Raw genomic sequence first — 20,876 nt, 5'->3', positions numbered from 1 at the left:
ATGAGGACAATTAATGACAATTAAGGTTATGGGGGGGAAGCAGAAAGAGGGATGGAGGGAGGGGGTGGGGCCTTAGTGTGTGTCACACTTTATGGGGGCAAGACATGATTGCAAGAGGGACTTTACCTAACAATTGTAATCAGTGTAACAAGCTTATTGTACCCTCAATGAATCGCCAACAATAAATAAAAAAAAAAAAAAATTAAAAAAAAAAAAAGAATATTACCTACTAAGTAAACATTTTTGTCATTTGCATCCACCGTGTAGACTGCAATTTGCAAGTTTAATTACAATAAATGATATCAAGGCTCTGGTTTTTCTAATCCATTTTAATCATAGCCTAAATTTCAGTTTCTTGATGGTCCCCTTGTAAAAGGGGTGGTAAAAATATATTTTTCTTGGAGAAAACATTTTCTTTAATAACTAACATTTATTGAGTATTAGACTAGTCTGACTCAAGCACTGCTCTCAGCCCTTTACAGACACTAGCTCATTTAATCATTGCAGTAATCCTAGGAGGAAGGCTTTCTTATTAACATTTTACGGAAGAGAATAAGGCACAGTGAAGACCTGTCCAGGTTGACAGAACTAATAAGAGATGTCACCAGGATAGGAACTAGGCTTCAGAGCCTACACTTTCAACCAATATGTAAAGCAGCCTCACCAAGGAATTTCTATTTACATTCTTAACAAGAGAAAAAAAAAAGCTTTCTTTCCAAAATTCCCATATCACCTTTCTTTACACTATCTTTACAAAACACCGAACTAAGGTGCTTAGTTGCCCCAAGAAATCTTTTATCAAACTAGCAAGATAACTCTAACAAAAAAGGATACTAATGCTGCCATAATAAATTTCAACTGATTACTAAAAATGTGTTTTAAACAAAACTGAAGACAATACAAAGAAATGTAACTATATAGTTCTTGACACTTTAAAATCAAAACAACATACACCTTGCAATCACAGTCCTGATAAATAAGAAAACCACCTCCTTCTGTTCTACTCTTCCTGCTTCTGAAACAAGGTGCATTTGCCTCCATCCTAGTTGATCATGTCAAATGACTGGTCTTTTCTCTCTAAGGCTAAAGCTGAAGGACAAAATTGAAGGAAGTATTAAATACAGCCTCAACTCAATTTTCCTTTGTAGGTGTCTAGAGTGTTTCCTTGGATAAACAAAGCACCACCTTTGTGTGCAATGTTAACCACCTCTGTGTTTAGTATTAAGTTTGGAAATGGTGGAGAAAGAAGTGAGTGGAAATGGGAAAGGTTCTGCAGGTGGGTCAGAGGAATGGTTTCTGATGGATAAAAGGATTTCTAATCTTGATAGGAAATTTTGAAACAGTAAAAAAATGAAATGTGTTTTTAAATTCCAAAGTATGCATTATAGGCTTGGCACAGGAATCTTTCATCGAGGACTGGGACTAAAGCTGGAAATGAAGATTCTGTATGGTGGAAAGAATGATTTTAGTCAGAATGTGCGGAATAGGGCACTCAAAAGCATGGTTGTTATGAATGGATGGGAGATGGAGAGGCTGAGGTTGCCTCATTATGGTGGATGATGAAGAGTAACGGGTCAAGTACAGTACGTATGGATTTGAAAAAAGAATGTTTTGAAATTTGTTTTTGCATTTAAAGTTCTCCTCAGTTATGAGGAGAGAAGCAAGATGGTTAAAAACATTTTCTGATAATTTAACTGAATTGCAAAACAGTATAAAGTATTTTACGGCTTAGTTCATTGTTGCCAAGGCCTCGTTTATCCTTCTCTTCCTCCACCACAAGGCCTCTGGTAAGATGACCGCAGGTAGTTTCAGTAAGACTATACTATCCACAATTCCTTTTACAGACATTTCTTACTTACTTCCTTTCCCCCCTTCATATTACATGACGAACCTGCCTAGATAATGAATTTTCACTCTTTCCCTTTCCTTGGGGTGCTACTGAAAATCCCTTACTTTACATTCCCTGGAGCTCTTAAAATTATTTCAGTCAAACTCTTAAATTAGCTGGGGTACCATGTGTTCTTTAACATGAAGAAGCACATGTACATTGGTAAAGAAAAATATAGTTTTCATGAGGCTTTTATTGTTAACACCTTCTTTTGTTATTAAATATTAGGGATTTATTATCAAATCTATTTTGCAGAAATAGAAATCTGAGTTACAGTAAAAATACTATGACTCACTAACTGCCAAGTATCAGGTATAAAGTAGGAGACTGACCATGATTATAACAAAGTCACAGTCGTTTCTTTTTCCCTGCTACTCCACCTACAATGAAATTTTTCATAAAGTATATCAATCATTGATTTCAATAGTAATAGTTAACACTAGGCATTTAATAAACCATAGTTTCTCATCTGTAAATGTAAGTACTGAAAACACTTAGTTCATATATTAAAAAACAAGAATAGAGCGCTGCTAAACTGCCAAGCCTTCCCAGGTCCTCGCCGCCGCGAGCAGCGCACAGCCCGGCACTCGCTTGCTCGCCTGGCGATGGCAGCGCGGCCCACGCGGCCGGGGGTGGAGGTCGGGAGCCGGCGGCGCGCTTGGCGTCTCAGCTGCCGGGGCTCGGGCGGTGAGGGGCCGCCGGTTCGCCGCGCCTGAGGGCCTGGGGCGGGAACGCAGGCGGAGCTCGGCCGCGGAGCCGGGAAGATGCTGCTGTCCCTGGTGCTCCACACGTACTCGATGCGCTACCTGCTGCCGGGCATGGTGCTCCTGGGCATGGCGCCCACCTACGTGCTGGCCAGGGGGGTCTGGCGGCTGCTGTCCGCCTTCCTGCCCGCGCGTTTCTACCAGGCGGTGGACGACCGACTCTACTGCATCTACCAGAGCATGGTGCTCTTGTTCTTTGAGAACTACACCGGGGTCCAGATATTCCTATATGGAGATTTTCCAAAAAATAAAGAAAATATATTTAGCAAATCATCAAAGCACAGTTGACTGGATTATTGCTGATATGTTGGCCTCGAGGCAGGATGCTCTGGGATATGTGCGCTATGTGCTGAAAGATGGATTAAAATGGCTTCCTTTGTATGGGTGTTATTTTTCTCAGCATGGAGGAATCTATGTAAAGCGAAGTGCCAAATTTAATGAAAGAGAAATGAGAAACAAGCTGCAGAGCTACGTGAACGCAGGAACTCCTATGTATCTTGTGATTTTCCCAGAAGGTACAAGGTATAATCCAGGACAAACAAAAGTCCTTTCAACTAGTCAGGCATTTGCAGCTCAACAAGACCTTGCAGTATTAAAATATGTGCTGACACTACGAATAAAGGCAACTTATGTTGCTTTTGATGCTATGAAGAATTACTTAGATGCAATTTATGATGTTACAGTGATTTATGAAGGGAAAGATGATAGAGGGCGAAAAGAGCCCCCCTCCATGACTGAATTTCTCTGCAAAGAATGTCCAAAAGTTCATATTCACATTGATCGTATAGACAAAAAGGACGTCCCAGAAAAGCAAGAATATATGAGAAGATGGCTTCATGAACGTTTTGAAATAAAAGATAAGATGCTTATAGAATTCTACGATTCACCAGATCCAGAAAGAAGAAACAAGTTACCTGGGGAAAGTGTTAATTCCAAATTAAGTATCAAGAAGACTTTACCATCAGTATTGATCTTAAGTGGTTTGATTGCGGGCATGCTCATGACTGAGACTGGCAGGAAGCTGTACGTGAACACGTGGATGTACGGCACCTTGCTGGGCTGCCTGTGGGTCACTGTCAAGGCATAGGCAGGGCGCTGTCTCCAAGGAGTGCTGTGCTGCACATTATATCAGATTGTTTCCTGGAAGTGTAAATAAAGCCTTGTTGATTGAACATTGGATAAAATAGAATTTGTGACTGATACGCAGTTGGTCTTGGGCATGGTTTTGTAACTTTAGCTCTGGAGCTCCTGGAAAGATAAAAAACTAAACAGAATTTCTGCTGTTCTTCACATTTCCCATGAACTAGTGACAACTTAAGAAGCCTAGTAGGATTATATAATTTGTTATTGTTTTGTAATTCGGATGGCTGTATTTTATAACATTAATTTGCAACATATTTCTGTATATTATTTTCAATTTGTTATAACTTGGCAGCTCTAAACTTTTATCACTGAGGTATTTAGTATCTTACAGCTGGGCAATATTTCACTTTTTGCTTAATTTCTGCAAGTCAATGAAAGAAGATATATTTAAGTATTGAAATGTTTAAAGAAAAAGGCAAAAAATGTTCATAAGGAAAAGCTCTGTTTAGCACGCGTTTTTATTATATTATTAGCTGGTTTTACTCATTTTATATTTCCAAAATAACATTTCTAATATTTATTGAAATTGCTTAATTTGCACACCATGTACTCTACACAAAAGAATAATGTATAAAATAAGAGGAGTTCAAGTTAAAATCTTGCCTGATTCATTGTAGCAGAACTTTAAATTGCCTAGCTTTTTAAAGATTTAAGCTACACTAAGTACTTCCCAACATCAGTGCCATAAGTGCTTGAAAACATTAAGGTTTTCTTTTTATGTTACATCAAATCAGTGTGAATCTTTGCTGGACCCCCTGCGTTCACAGATATTTGAGGTGATGGGAGTCGACTAGGTTTACTAGCATATGCCTTTCACCCACTTTTCTTTGATTTAGCAAAGTATTTCATTCAGAAGTCACTTGTAGGTTACCAAGGTGGAGTTCCACTGTGCTCTAGTCCTCTTCCTCTGGGTTCCCCTCAGTGGTGCTGCTCTGCGGCTTTGCACACAGACCTGCAGGGAAGAAAAGCCAGCCAGGGTCAAAGTTCAACTGTCTATGCCCTTGTGAGGCATTTCCCTTTGTCCATGTCAAAAAATTTCACCTTCCTCAAGCCAGTGAAATACAGACGTAATTCCTCAGGCCTGAGTGATTTGTTTCCTTTCTATTCTTTTTTGTTTTTTTTTTTGGCTACACTGCAGTCTGAGGTTATTCCTATTCATCACTCCCATCATTTTCAATGGAGCTACACAGTAATATGCACCACCTCAGAACAAAAGCTGAGTTCCAGGAACCAAATCACACAATTTTCAGTCCTGAAACAATATTTCCTGTGGAAGAAGACACTTTTTAAGTGTAATCTGCTCTGTTTTAATGTTAGAATTTAAACTTGATTGCCTGTTTTTTCTAACATTTCTGCTTACTGCTAGTGAATTTTTGTTGCAAAATTATATGTAGGTCACTAGGGAAGTTTTGAGACAGACTGTTGAGATCCATTATTCACATCCAAGAAACACAGTTGACAGCATCCTTTCTGATTCATCCATGCAAATTTAACTTGCTCAGCTTTTTAGTGTTGCTGGGAAGGCTTCATTTGTTTTTAACCAGGTGGATTTTACATTTCTTGATTTTTTTTGTGTATCTCTAAACTTTTATGATGACCCATGAATCAGTGACCCGGATGAAACATAACACTTGAATAATGATAAACAAAAAAATTAAGGGAAATTTTGTCGGACTGTGTTACACTGTTTCTCCAAAACTAAAGAATAAGTCATTTCAAATAACACATTTTAAGAGTTTTGTGGTGTGTGTTGGTTTGTGTACCTTAGTATGTATGTGTACACACACATTCATATACACTCAGGTTACAGCAGGGCTAATTACAAACAGGGCATGCATAAACTTAGGAAAAGTATCCTCAGGCTGCAGGTAATTTTCTCTCGCCTGTAAAGTAAAATTCAAATCCCATTATCTTTTTTAAATAGCATTTTTTTTTAACAACCCTAAATTTAGAATTTATTTCTAACTAGGTCAAAATAAATGTAAATTGTGGAACTTACTTTGAATATCATGTATATGCTCCAAATTTAAATTTTAAGAGGCAATACCACTAGAATTATGTGGATTATGACTCACTTTAACAAGATAAAGTAAGATCATTTGAATGTCATGTTTCTTATGTCTTACACTCTTCTCACAAAAGGTCTAAAACATGGTAGTCAAAAAAGTTTTGTATCAAAATGTTGGAAAATTAGAAGCTTCTTTCTCCTTATCATGTATTGATATTGACTTGACTTATTTTCTAAAATTAAAAGCCCTATGCCGACCTGTAAATCTTTTCACCTATCATTTATACTTTTGTTTGTACTGTTATTATTGATTTATGAGTTATTAATTTTTCTTTATAAGAATACCATCAATGTGCATGTTTTTATCTTTTTCAGAAAAGAGGGTGTTTGGCTGAAAGTAAAAAAAAATAAAATAAAACTTTTCACTATTAAAAAAAAACAAAACAAGAATAACTGTGCATCAGTTTCAACCCATATCTATGAAGAGGCATAAAATAGCACTTACCTTACACAGTCTTAAAAATATTAAAGTTAATAAATATTTAGCACTTAGAACAATACCTCATATAGAAGAAACAATAAATGTTAGCTGTTAAAAATAAAGAATAAAGGAAGGAAGAAGTGAAGGGAAGAAGAAAGGAGGTGAGGAGTTTAACAAAGTAAAAAAGGAAGGATGAAATGAAGAGAGGAAGGAAAATTTGCTCAAAATGAGGGCGTGTCCTTAAAGAATAATGCTTCACTTTCTAATATGCTCCTACATTCTAACACCTGTTATGTCATATACCTTTATTTAATAATTATAAAATTTTTAGCAATCATGATAGAATTCTCATATGGTCTTATCAAGATGGAATTCTAGACTTCTGGTATAAAGTAATCCATGTGATTCAAATGCCAAAGATAGTTCAAATCAAGGATACCATCTGGGTGGCCTGTCATATATTGTTTTAATTGATACATGTAAAAGAATCAAAGAGGAAATTTTTTTTTGTTTGTTTGTTTGTTTTATTGTTGGGGATTCATTGAGGGTACAATAAGCCAGGTTACACTGATTGCATTTGTTAGGTAAAGTCCCTCTAAAACACTTTCTTTCTTTTTTTTTTTTATTGTTGGGGATTCATTGAGGGTGCAATAAGCCAGGTTACACAGATTGCATTTGTTAGGTAAAGTCCCTCTAAAACAATTTCTTTTTTTTTTTTTTATTGTTGGGGATTCATTGAGGGTACAATAAGCCAGGTTACACTGATTGCATTTGTTAGGTAAAGTCCCTCTTGCAATCATGTCTTGCCCCCATACAGTGTGACACACACCAAGGCCCCATCCCTCTCCCTCCTTTCCTCTCTCTGCTTTTCCTCCCCCCCATGACCTTAATTGTCACTAATTGTCCTCATATCAAAATTGAGTACATAGGATTCATGCTTCTCCATTCTTGTGATGCTTTACTAAGAATAATGTCTTCCACTTCCATCCAGGTTAATACAAAGGATGTAAAGTCTCCATTTTTTTTTTAATAGCTGAGTAGTACTCCATGGTATACATATACAACAGCTTGTTAATCCATTCCTGGGTTGGTGTGCATTTAGGCTGTTTCCACACTTTGGCGATTGTAAATTGAGCTGCAATAAACAGTCTAGTACAATTGTCTTTATGATAAAAGGATTTTTTTCCTTCTGGGTAGATGCCCAGTAATGGGATTGCAGGATCAAATGGGAGGTCTAGCTTGAGTGCTTTGAGGTTTCTCCAATGTTTTAATTTTTTTAAATGGAATCTAAATGTCTAAAAGACAATAATGTAAATGGAATCTAAATGTCTAAAAGACAATAATGGATACAAGGCTAACATTTCTACTTGAATGTTAAGTAATTTAAGATTGTTTTAAAAATCTAAATATGGAGAGTATCATACTGTCTTGAATACTTAACATGTCTTTTTTCATTTATTTTATTTATTTTTTTTATTAAATCATAGCTGTGTACATTAATGTGATCATGGGGCCATATGCTAGTTTCATAGACCATTTGACACATTTTCATCACACTGGTTAACACAGCTTTCCTGGCATTTTCTTAGTTATTGTGCTAAGACATTTACATTCTACATTTACTAAGTTTCACATATACTCTTGTAAGATGCACCTCAGGTGTAATCCCACCAATCCCTCTCCCTCAGCCTACCTCCCCCTCTCTCCCCTCCCTATCCCCCTTCCCCCTATTCCTAGGTTGTAACTGGGTTATAGCTTTTATGTGAAAGCCATAAATTAGTTTCATAGTAGGGCTGAGTACATTAGATACTTTTTCTTCCATTCTTGAGATACTTTACTAAGAAGAATATGTTCCAGCTCCATCCACATAAACATGAAAGAGGTAAAGTCTCCATCTTTCTTTAAGGCTGCATAATATTCTGTGGTATACACGTACCACAATTTATTAATCCATTTGTGGATTGATGGGCACTTGGGCTTTTTCCATGATTTAGCAATTATGAATAGGGCTGCAATAAACATTCTGGTACAAATATCTTTGGTATGATGTGATTTTTGGTCTTCTGGGTATATGCCTAGTAATGGAATTATAGGAATGAATGGCAGATCTATTTTTAGATCTCTAAATGTTCTCCATATATCTTTCCAAAAGGAATGTATTGATTTGCATTCCCACCAGCAGTGTAGAAGTGTTCCCTTTTCTCCACATCCACGCCAACATCTCTGGTCTTGGGATTTTGTGATATAGGCTAATCTTACTGGAGTTAGATGATATCTCAAAGTAGTTTTGATTTGCATTTCTCTGATGATTAAAGATGATGAGCATTTTTTCATATGTTTGTAGGCTGAGCGCCTGTCTTCTTCAGAGAAGTTTCTCTTCAAGTCCCTTGCCCAGCCTGCGACGGGATCCCTTGTTCTTTTCTTGCTTATACGTTTGAGTTCTCTGTGGATTCTGGTTATTAAACCTTTGTCAGAGACATAACCTGCAAATATCTTCTCCCATTCTGAGGGCTGTTTGCTTGCTTTATTTACTGTGTTCTTGGCTGTGCAGAAGCTTTTTAGTTTGATCAGGTCCCAGTAGTGTATCTTAGAAGCTGCTTCAATTGCCCGGGGATTCCTCCTCATAAAATACTTGCCCAGTCTGATTTCTTCAAGGGTTTTCCCTGCACTCTCTTCTAGTATTTTTATAGTTTCATGTCTTAAGTTTAAATCTTTAATCCAGTGAGAGTCTATCTTAGTTAATGGTGAAAGGTGTGGGTCCAGTTTCAGTCTTCTGCAGGTTGCCAGCCAGTTCACCCAGCACCGTTTGTTCAATAGGGAATCTTTTCCCCACTGAATGTCATAATATGTCTTTGATGGTGACACAAGAGATATTCGTCGCATTTAGCTTAAATATAACATCAGTAATATGAAGTATTATTCCCACAAACTGCATGTTTGCATCTCTCCCCCACAACTCATATGTTGAAACCCTGATCCCCAAGGATGGTACTTGGATGTGGGACTTCTGGCAGGTAACTGGGGTTGATGTAGGGCATGAGGTTGAAGCCCCTATGATTGGATCGATGCCTTTATAAAGAGAGGTGGAGGGACCAGCCTCAGCAAGAGCGAAATCCCATTGCTAAAAATTAGCTGGGCATTGTTGTGGGCACCTATAGTCCCAGCTACTTGGGAGGCTGAGACAAGAGAATTGCTTGAGCCAAGATTTTGAGGTTGCTGTGAGCTCTGACACCACAGCATTCTATGGCGGACAAGAAGGTGAGATTCTGTCTTAAGTTTAAATCTTTTATCCATTGAGAATCAATTTTTGTTTTTTTTTTTTTTTTTTTTTTTTTTTTAATTTGGCCGGGGCTGGGTTTGAACCCGCCACCTCCGGTATATGGGACCGGCGCCCGTACCCGCTGAGCCACAGGCGCCGCCCGAGAGAATCAATTTTTGTTAATGGTGAAAGGTGGGGGTCCTGTTTCAGTCTTCTATAGGTCGCCAGCCAGTTCACCCAGCACCATTTGTTAAATAGGAAGTCTTTCCCCCACTTCATGTTTTTGGTAAGCTTAGCAAAGATCAAATGATAATAAGTGTTTCAGTTCATCTCTTTTTTCTCTATTCTGTTCCATAAATTTACCTCTCTGTTTTTGTGCCAGTACCATGCTGTTTTGATCACTATAGATTTATAGTATACCTCGTACTTTGTTTTCATTTCTGAGCAATGTATTGGCTATTCAAGGTATTTTCCAATTCCATATAACACAAAGCACTATTTTGTCAAACTCTTGAAAGTATGACAATGGTACTTTAATAGGGATTGCATTAAATCTGTAGATTGCTTTGGGTAGTACGGACATTTTTAACAATGTTGATTATTCCCATCTGTGAGCATGGTATGTTTTTCCATTTGTTAACATCTTCAGCTATTTATTTTCTGAGTTTCATAATTCTTTTTGAAGAGATATTTCATATCCTTTGTTAGGTAAATTCCAAGCTATTTCCTCTTCTTTGGGACTACTGTAAAAGGAATAGAGTTCTTGAATGTATTTTCTGCTTGACTATTGCTAGTATATATAAAAGCTACTGATTTATAAAAATGGATTTTGTATGCTGAGATGCTGCTGTATTCCTTGATCACTTCTAAGAATTTTGTAGTTGAGTCCCTGGGATTTTCCAGGTATAGGATATATCATATGCAAAGAGTGAGAGTTTGATCTCCTCTGACCCCATGTGAATACCCTTAATCACCTTCTCTTGCTTGATTGCGATGGCTAAGACTTCCATTACTATGCTGAATAGCAGTGGAGACAGTGGGCATCCTTGCCTAGTTCCTGATCTGAGTGGAAATGTTTCAATGTTACTGCATTCAGTATTATATTGACCATGAAACTATAAAAATACTAGAAGAGAGTGCAGGAAAAATGTTGAAGAACTGGGAGAATATTTTATGAGGAGGACTCCCTGGGCAATTGAAGCAATACCAAAAATATATTACTGGGATCTGATAAAACTAATAAACTGCTACACAGCCAAAAGCATAGTAAGTAAAGCAAACCTTCAGAATGGGAGAAGATATTTGCAGGTTATGCTTCCAACGAAGGTCTAATAACTGGAATCCATACAGAATTCAAACTAATCAATAAGAACAAATCACCCCATGTCTAAGTGGGCAAGAGACTTGAACAGAAACTTCACTGAAGAAGACAAGTGCATGGTCTACAAACACATGAAAAAAATTCTTATTATCCTTAATCATCAGAGAAATGCAAATCAAAACCACTTTGAGATATCATCTAACTCCAGTAAGATTAGCCCACATCATAAAATCCCAAAACCACAAATTTTGGTGTGGATGAAGAGAGAAGGGAACTATTCTACACTGCTGGTGAGAATGCAAGCTAATATGGCCTTTTTGGAAAGAAGTTTGGAGAATACTCAAGGAACTAACAGTAGACCTACCATTCAATACTGCAATTCCTCCTCTACTAGGTATATACCCAGATGATCAAATATCATTTTACAAAAAAGACATTTGTACCAGAATGTTCATTGCAGCCCAATTCATAATTGCCAAGACATGGAGACAGACCAAATGGCCATCGACCCATGAATGGATTAACAAATTGTGGTATATGTACACCCTGAAATACTATGCAGCCATAAAAAAACATGGAGACTTCACATCTTTTATGTTTACCTGGATGGAGCTGGAATATATTATTTTTAGTAAAGTATCTCAAGAATGGAAAAGAAAGTATCCAATGTACTCATTACTACTATGAAATCAATATATAATCACCTACACATTCCTACGAATAGTAAAACATAACTATAGTCCAGAAAGTAGGAGAGAAGAGGAGGGAGAGGGTAGGGGAGGAGGGAGCTAAGCAGGAGAGTTTTTGGGGGGACTCATCTAATGTGCATAATGCAATGGTACATTTCAAAACTATAAAGAAAAGAGTATAATTGTCTTACCACAACAAATAAGTAAGCAGGGTAATAGATGTGTTAATCAGTTCAATGAAAGTATTTCACGTTGTATACCAAATCAGTACACTGTACCCCATAAATGCATCAATGTACACAGTTACAATTTAATAAATAAAAAAATGATTTGTTAAAAATATAAAATAAATTTAAAAGAAAAGAGTGTGAGACTTTGTCTCAAAAAAAAAAAAAAAAGTTGGAGATGGCCGATTTCTTTCTGCGTGTACAAACCAAGGAAGGAAAGACCACAACCAAAAAGAGAGCCCTCACCAAGAACCTCACCATGCAGGCAGCCTGATCTCACACTTCCCGCCTTCAGAACCATGAAAAATAAATGTTTGCTATTTAGGTGACCTAGTCAGTGGTAATTTGTTAGAACACTCCAAACTATGACAATCATTAACACTGCTTCAACAAAATAATCCTTATTATATATCCTAAAAATCACCTCTTAAGAGATTTAAGAAATACCTCTTTTTCTCTAGTGATCTAGGATTTCATGGAAAAATTCAACATTTATCCTATCCATATCCTTTATGAAAAGACTCTTTAAACCCCTCATTAGTCCCACTTAGTCTTTTATGATTGCAAGTTCTTTCATAAAATGAAGTATCTTTCACATATCACTAACTTTTTCAGTTTTATGTACAATATGCTAGTGATGAATGGACTTCAGTATGGTATTTCCAATACCCTTCCCAATAAGGATAAGCCGTGTATTTACTGACCTTTGTAGCTGTAAGAGCTCCCTGGGGTAAAGTCTTTAAAGCCTCTGTGCTTCTGATCCTCAGCCATCTGCTGTCTACTCCCAGTGCCCTCTGTCAGTAATTCCTCCTCATGGTAAGTGAGCATCCATCTTCTAGCTGCTGTACCCTCATCTTGTCTACTTTGACTTCCCAGATATCTTACTTTGGCTGACTTCCTAGATGCCAGACCTCCTAACACATTTCTGATCACAGATTACTGCCCTGTGAACTGACCTCCAAGCCCACCCACTTTGACACACTTGAGGTCCTTACCCTATGGATCTGAGACCAGAACGGATCTTGTACACTGCACTCTCCTCTGCCCAGTGGTCCAAGTTCTCCAAATTCTATCAGGTTAGGTACCACATCAGTAACTGACAGGAATCTTGGTAGAATAAAAACTGGTTTCCATCTTTTAAAATGTCTTACCTAATATATTTTTCATAAAGCCCACAGAATTTTAATCCAATGAGATGAATAAAAATAGATCAAAGTCTATGTTAAAATGAAAGACAATAATGAAAAAACAGAGAGCCAGACAGGAATCAAGGGTCACAGCGATGGACAAAGGAGGAAATAAAAGAGACAACAAGGCAAGGAAAAAGTGAAAAAAGAGAGAAGAAGAGAAAAACAGGAAACCAAAAATGAAATGCTGACAGAGGCAGAGAGGTAAAGAAATCAAGACACAAGCCAGAGGTGAGGAGAAAGAAAATCAGACAGAGGCAGAGAAATAAAGGAAAGGAGAGTCAGGTTCCTTGGTCAGAGAAGGGAAGGCAGAGGACTCCACCCACTCTCCCCTCTCTACCTTCCAACTCTCATTCATCTCTCCTGAGGAAAAGCAAATAAAACCAAAATCTCATCATCCAAACTCTAAATACAAATCATATCTACTCCACTGTAGTGGAAACCAGTGATGATTGGGGATTTCAATTTCAGTGAGTTCACAGAAAAAGAATGGAAGGTATTAGCACATGCACACAAAAGGCTAGTGCCTCCTCAGCACCCCCTTGTCAGTTTTTACTTCCTCTCTCAAATTGATTTTAAGATTATCCAAGCTGAAATTGAACAAGAGCAAAAATTTGAACCTTGTAAGGTAAAGGCTTCTGAACCAGAAGGAGGACCCTGGCTAGCTCTATGCCAGCCTTCCTCCCCTTGAGCCTCAAAGGACATCCTCTGAGGACCATGCCAGCTCTTCCTCCTTGCCCTTGCTCAGAATACTCTCCACCCTCTCTGAGGAAATGTCCCCATTCTTTCAAGTTCCAACCACAACTTTTTCAGGGACAGAGCTGGCTCTGGCTCTGTGCTTAGGGTATGCAGCATAGAACTGGGTACACAAATGTCATCAGTATTTAAGTGAATAAATGTATGCTGGTTCCAGACATATTTGTATACACACACACATATATGACACATGTTTACTATTCATGTGTATACAAACAAGTCCTCTCTAAATCTATTCTCCCTCCAGTGTTCTCAACCTCACTGGTGTTATCACCATCCAACTACTCACCCAGCTAAAAACTTTCTGTCAAGGCCTGTTGATCTTTGTCTTTTAAAAGTCTCCTACTTTATCTCCCATACTGTTTGCATGCCAAAAGAAAAATGAAACAGTCCTCAGTGGGAATCCTCATACTTTTCTCTCACATTGTTGCCAATAAACTTTCCAATGAAGTCGAATTCTTCATGAGATGCTTTCAATGGAAACCCATAAAACAAACAGCAAACTCCCTATTTTGATACTGAGAATGTTCCCAACTACACCCCAACCCACCTTCCCAAAATCATTTCTTACCCCCTCTCTCTCCACTTCCAGGCACATCAAATTTCTCATTATTCCCTAAACACCCCTGCTTTTCACTTCTCTCAAGTAGCCTTTATCTAGGGAGATTCACCTTTCCTTTCCCTAACCTTTCTCCACATCTAGATCTTTGAAAGTTCAGCTCAAATTGCATCTCATTCCATAATCTGATCATTGATCCTAGGGAGAGTTAGTTCCTTGCTCTGGACTTCCAATGCACTTGAAACATATACTTTATTATTGCTCAAATCATACCGTATGGTAATTAATTATCTTTCTTCTCTATTACACTGTGAGTTATACAAGTGTAGACATTATCTTTGACTTTTTAATATATCCCAGAAGTTAGCACTAAACCTTGCATGTAATATGGGCCCAATAAATACAGGAAGAATAGGCAAACATACCTTTTTGTGCTTTAATAAGTCGTTTTCCAATTTCTAGTGTTACAAAGGCTGTACCATTTAGAACTATGTCAGTAATGGTCTTCCAAGCATTAGGAGAGAGTCTTTCAGTGGGAGAAATAAAATTCCCTGCTGCATTGTTTATCACAATCTATTAAATGAATAAGGCAAGATACAGAAACTTTTAGATGAAGAAAAACATTTTTCTTTCCAGAGCTTTCATTTCTGAAATTATTTGTCCAAATAACACAATAAAGCTGAGGTTCAGAGTCAGCTACAAAACAGTACCATGAAATTGGGTTTTTTGAGTCTGTGAAAATCTTTGTTATTAAGCAATTTCAGAATCCTTACCCCTGTCTTTAAATTAGGGTACACTCCTATTATGAACAAATTAATACAGTTCAGGCATAGTGGCTCACACCTGCAAATCCTAATACATTGGGAATAAGGTACAGGAGAATTCCTTGATGCCAGAAGTTCAAAAGCAAACTAGGCAATAGCAGATCCTCTACAAAAATTTTTTAAAAATTAGCAGGCATGGTGGAATGCACCTGTAGTCTCAGCTACTAGGGAGGCTAAGACAGAAGACTCAGGGGTTGGGAGGTGCAGTGAGCTATGATGACATCACTACAGTCTCAGTGCAGAGCTTACCTCAAAAAAACAAAAACAAAAACAAAAATGAATACACATTAAGTTTATTTACCATGTGACTGTTTCAAGGAATCTCAAGAAAAGCCTTTTAAGTGCTGGTGTCATTTTTGTTTAATTTACCCAATGAAATTCTTGGCTGGTGACCTATTCCTCTAACATCAATAAAGATTCTGCTTAGTTCTACAGCAGATTCAATGTTATTGGTGTGCCTGAAAATGGCTTTAACATAGAAAAATGCTCTCTTTCAGACTACTGGAAGAAATGGCTTCACTCTAACAAATGAACTAAACAACAACAAAATACCTATGCATATCTCAGGTCTTACATGGAGACATTTAGAATTGCTTGTAGTGTTTTTCTTATTTCATTCTTATTTATTTATTTATTTTGAGATAGAGTTTCACTCTGCCACCCTGGGTAGAGTGCGGTAGTATCATCATACCTCACAGTAACCTCAAACTCGTGGACTCTGGAGATCCCTTTGCCTCAGCCTGCCGAGTACCTGGGACTACAGGTGCCTACCATGATGCCCAGCTAGTTTTTTCTATTTTTAGTATAGATCAAGTCTCATTCCTGCTCAAGCTGGTCTCAAACTCATGAGCTCAACCAATCTACCTGCCTCAGCCACCCAGAGTGCTAAGATTATAGGCATGAGCCACCGCTCCCAGCCTGTAGGTTTTCTTATTTGTATTGTTCTTCTCCACTGAGAGACAGAATTAAAAATTATTATGAAAAACAAAGAACATGAACAATTTAAACTAGATACTGCACTCCTAGATGATGGCTCTTGTTATTTCAAAATCTTATTAAATAAACTAAAATCAAGTTTGCTCTAGCATCAATCATAAATGTATGTTTTCAGTATTCCTGAAAGGAGGCAGTGCAGCAGTCCTCCTAATCTGTTCCCTATTTTAAGCAGAGCTGGCATTTTTCAAGGCATGGAATAGGTGCTTCCCAACACACAACATGCTCACGTAGGTATTCCTTTGTACATTTTGTGGTTGTTATGGAAAACAAATACCTCAGACTTTGGTATCATCACCAATTACACTTACATCAGGATGTCCTGTGATTTTTATCAGTTCTGATACAGTGTTTTTACCCATATCAGGATCCCTCACATCACACTGAATTGCATGAACCTACAAAAAAGAAAAAGAAAAAAGACTATGTCATAGATTATCCTAAACCAAAAGAAGAATAAATTATTATTTTAAAACATTGTAATTCCTGAATCTAAATGACTGCTTTTTTTTTTAGGCAGAGTCTCACTATGTCACCCTGAGTAGAGTACTTTGGGGTCACAGCCCACAGCAACCTCAAACTCTTGACTCTTGAGCTTAAGCTATTCTCTTGTCTCAGCCTCCCAAGTAGCTGGGACTATAGGCGCACACCACAACGCCCAGCTATTTTTTGGTTGTAGTTGCCGTTGATGTTCGGCAGGACCAGGCTGGGTTCAAAACCACCAGCTCTGATATGCATGGCTGGTGCCCTAGCCGCTGAGCTACAGGTGCCGAGCCATGACTCCTTTTTAATATACCTTGTTTCCAGTTTGAGAAGAAATTTGTTCTGCAGTAGCTTTCAAAACATCCATCTTCCTAGAAATAAACACGTGGTATTTTGCATGAGTTCTGAAATAACTTCATATTTTTCTTTTTAATTCTGTAAGAATATATAAAATCTACAGCTTAAAGAAAAGCATTCCTGAGAATGTATAAAATATATCTAAATAGAAATCAATTCGAATGAATTATTTTTCTAAAAGTCAAATTTAAATAATTTTTACATATCTGATACTAATTTATTGAATTAGTTACTTTTAAACCAGTTACTGCAGCATTATCTACTAATATATTTAAATTATTTCCTTAATTACAATTACTGCTTTTTTCCTCAAGCCAGCTTTACAAAGAAAATACATGTATGGTATAATGTTAGTAGGTTTTAGACAAAATTTATGTGTTTGGATACATCCATTCAGAGATTCACACCATTGAAGAAACACAAAATATAAACCATGAATATAAAATTATATAATATTAAAATAAGATTTTAAAATTCTTAACAACAGTACTACATAAAAAAATATTCTGGCTAATTTGCAGCTATGAATGACATAAGAACTGTCATTCAGATGACTACTTGATGTACCTAAAATTTTATACCATTCAAATTGGAGGAAAGGATGGATTTTCTGACTGGTCCCTAAACTCTCAGACTCACATAGTTATACGGTACCAGGGTACTACTATATAAAAAGAAATTCCTTCCACATGCTCTTACCATTCACATATTTATCACAATAGATAATTGTGAAATAGCCATCCACCTTCTAGAAAATGGAAGGATTATATCCATTTTTCTAGTACAAGGTTAATCATCAATTAAAGCAATTAAATCATCAATTATGTTTAAAGTGATTAAACGTGATCACTTCTACTGAAAACAAAGCACATTTCATGTAGGTAGTACTACTTTCAAAACATATATACACACATTTTTTGAGATGGGTCTCATTAAAGACTGGTGTCAAACTCCTAGACTCAAGCTATCCTCTTGCCTAAACCTCCCAAGTAGCTGACTACAGGCTGAGCCCCCAAGCTTTTTAATTTTAACAAAACAAAACAAGACTTATCACTGAACTTGGGACACATAAACATTATCAGTTCCATAACTGTCACTATTTCTAACATCTCAAATTATAACTATTTTTTTCCAAGGAGATTTATTTAAATAACTTAACAAATATTTCATTTAAGATTACACTGCAAATCAAACAACTGGCAAATGGTGTTTTCAAAACTAGAACACAGAACAGTTTCTTTAATACACTCTCACCAAGCAACGTGCTGAGACAGACTTCCCGGCTAGCTATCACGCACCGAGCACCTAAACTGGACAGAAGAGTTGTCATTCCTTTACCGAGGCCAGTACCTCCCCAGTAACGAACACCACCTTTCCTTGAAAACTATTAGGTAGCAACATCACTTTTTGAAGGGGTGGAAAGAATTTAGACTGCAAAGCTTCAGTGTTTTCATACAATGTTTTCGTCCCATAACTGAAAAACTAAAACGTACAAAAATAAATTAACACTTGCATACAAGGATTTCCAAGAAGGAGATGAATTTTTAAAAACTTAATCTGAAATTTTCTATTAATCCAATTCTTATACTAAAATAAACTCACTGGAAACATATAATAATACTTTATTGTTCTCTTGCTTTCTGAATGTTAAGTAACATTATGGAATGGTTTAAAAAGCATGGGTTCTGGAGCTAGACTGCATAGGACAGAATACCCTCCCATATAAACTTCAGGTAGTTATTTTAACCTCTCTGCTCCTCAGTTCCTTCATCTATAAAATGCGGATTATAAAAGAACCTTCTTCACTGGACATATGTGGATTATATGCGTTAATTATATGTGGTAAGTAAAACATCTACAGCAGTATGTACTGCATGCTATAAAGGCTAGAAGGTGTTTGTTCAAATTTAACTTTTAAAAAACTAATGTGAAGCATTTGTGTCTTTTAACAAGAATAATTTGGATAAAAATCTCATTCCATCTTTGAATCACTGAAGAAAATTATAAAAAAAAAAATTATTAAATCAATTGCCTTTTCCCATGCTGTCTTCTACTCCCAAAATTTAGAACAGTTATAAAATCTGTTATTTTTTGAATGGGGAGAACAACAATGCATTTTGAACTAAATATATTTGTATTGCTGTACTTTACATTTTATAGCTTATATTCACAGTACTTATAAAAAAATCACTGCCATTATCTCATATTTAATTATATAAACAAACTTGAGGTTTGAACATAGTAACAAACAATAGGAGCTAGCAAGCACTCATTAAATAGTTACTATGTGCCAGGATGAGATAGCGAATTACCAATCTTCAAAACAACCACATGAAATAGGTATTATTTTTATTCCACGGAACAGGAAGGACTCTGAAAGATCAAACATATTTTCAAGGTTACAGAACCAAGTTTTAAACTGGCTCTAAAGCCTCCTCTCACAACCATCTTGCATGTTGCTTCTGTCTGTTCTCTGATATTTTGCTGGACTTAATGATCACACCAGGGAGGTATATGATATTCTACTGGGTCACAGTTGCAGGATTAAAATTCTTTCCTTTCCTGGTAGGGTGTTCCTGTAAGCTAGATAAGCTGCCATTAGTTGATCTAGAGTATCTAGAAATTTATCCTAAGGAAATAATTAGAAATGTCAATGGTTTAATTACACAAGAAAATGTTTTTGATGTAATGTTAAATTTTGCAAAAAGAAATAAACATACAGTATGTCCTTAACTATAAAAATACATGCTTAGAAAAAAAAGCCTACAAGGAAGTAACAGTAGTAAATAGTAGATTCAATATTTGCTATATGCCAACGTCTCCTAAAGATTTCCCTCGTAATAGCCCTAATCTGTGAATTCTAGTGTTATTCCTATTTTATAGATAAGGACAGTGAAGCACACAGAGGTCAATTAACTGTGACTAAAATACTAACAAGTAAAATTAAAGAGGATACAAATAGAAAGACATCCCATGTTGATGGATCAGAACATGCTTTGTGTAGTGTGTTAAAACAACCACACTGCCCAAAGCAATCTACAGATTCAATGCAATCCCTATCGAAATACCCATGACATTCTTCACAGAAATAGAAAAAAAAAATCCTAAAATGTATATAGAATCACAAAAGACCCCAAATAACCAAGTGATGCTGAGCAACAAGAATAAAGTTAAAGGTATCATATTACCAGATGGCAAAGCTATAGTAACCAAACAGTATAGTACTGGCATAAAAACAGACATACAGGCCAATGGAACAGAATAGAGAATTCAGAAGTTAATCCACATCTCTACAGCCAACTGATTTTTGACAAAGGTGCCAAGAACACTCATTGAGGAAAAGACAATGTCTTTAATAAATGGTGCTTCAATAAATGGGAAAAGTGGATATTCATACACAGCTAGACCCCACCCTGTACAAAAATCAACTCAAAATGGATCAAAGAACTAAATGTAAGATGTGAAATGATAAAACTACCAGAAGAAAACACAGGGTAAAGGCATCAAGATTTTGGTCTGGGAAAAGAATTATGAGTAAAACCTCAAAAGCACAGGCAACAAAAGCAAATATAAACAAATAGGATTACATAAAACTAAAAGTGTTAAGCATAGCAAAGAGAACAATCAACAGAGTGAAAAGATAATCTACAGATTGGGAGAAAATACTGCAAACCACCATCTGATGGTGGATCAACAGAAAAAAACTCAATTAAAAAACAAGCATATTGGGTGGCGCCTGTGGCTCAGTCGGTAGGGCGCCAGCCCCATATACCGAGGGTGGCGGGTTCAAACCCGGCCCCGGCCAAACTGCAACCAAAAAATAGCCGGGCGTTGTGGCGGGCGCCTGTAGTCCCAGCTACTCGGGAGGCTGAGGCAAGAGAGTCACTTAAGCCCAGGAGTTGGAGGTTGCTGTGAGCTGCGTGAGGCCACGGCACCC

The 20,876-nt window shown here is 37.0% G+C and overlaps 2 protein-coding genes across 2 annotated transcripts in view; one reads left to right on the top strand and one right to left on the bottom strand.

Moving 5' to 3' along the window:
- Positions 1-2,652: 2,652 nt before the first annotated feature.
- Positions 2,653-3,800, top strand: LOC128563648 (1-acyl-sn-glycerol-3-phosphate acyltransferase epsilon-like). Its single transcript, XM_053559072.1, is given in 2 exon segments — positions 2,653-2,909; positions 2,911-3,800. Coding segments are annotated over 2 exon segments (1,086 nt in total). The 3' UTR covers positions 3,740-3,800.
- An 888-nt stretch (positions 3,801-4,688) lies between these two features.
- Positions 4,689-20,876, bottom strand: part of LOC128563392 (2,4-dienoyl-CoA reductase [(3E)-enoyl-CoA-producing], mitochondrial-like) — a 52,039-nt gene continuing 35,851 nt past the window's right edge. The window contains exons 2-5 of the mRNA XM_053558678.1: positions 16,896-16,953; positions 16,411-16,497; positions 14,708-14,855; positions 4,689-4,747 (exon numbers count right to left, since the gene is read on the bottom strand). Coding sequence (XP_053414653.1) covers positions 4,689-4,747; positions 14,708-14,855; positions 16,411-16,497; positions 16,896-16,949 — 348 coding nt within the window. The 5' untranslated portion in view covers positions 16,950-16,953. The remainder of the gene's footprint in view (positions 4,748-14,707; positions 14,856-16,410; positions 16,498-16,895; positions 16,954-20,876) is intronic.

This window comes from Nycticebus coucang, chromosome 13, assembly GCF_027406575.1.
Source record: "Nycticebus coucang isolate mNycCou1 chromosome 13, mNycCou1.pri, whole genome shotgun sequence".
NCBI lineage: Eukaryota > Metazoa > Chordata > Mammalia > Primates > Lorisidae > Nycticebus > Nycticebus coucang.
Note: the sequence above shows the minus strand (reverse complement) of the source record. Positions and strands in the feature narration are given on the sequence as shown.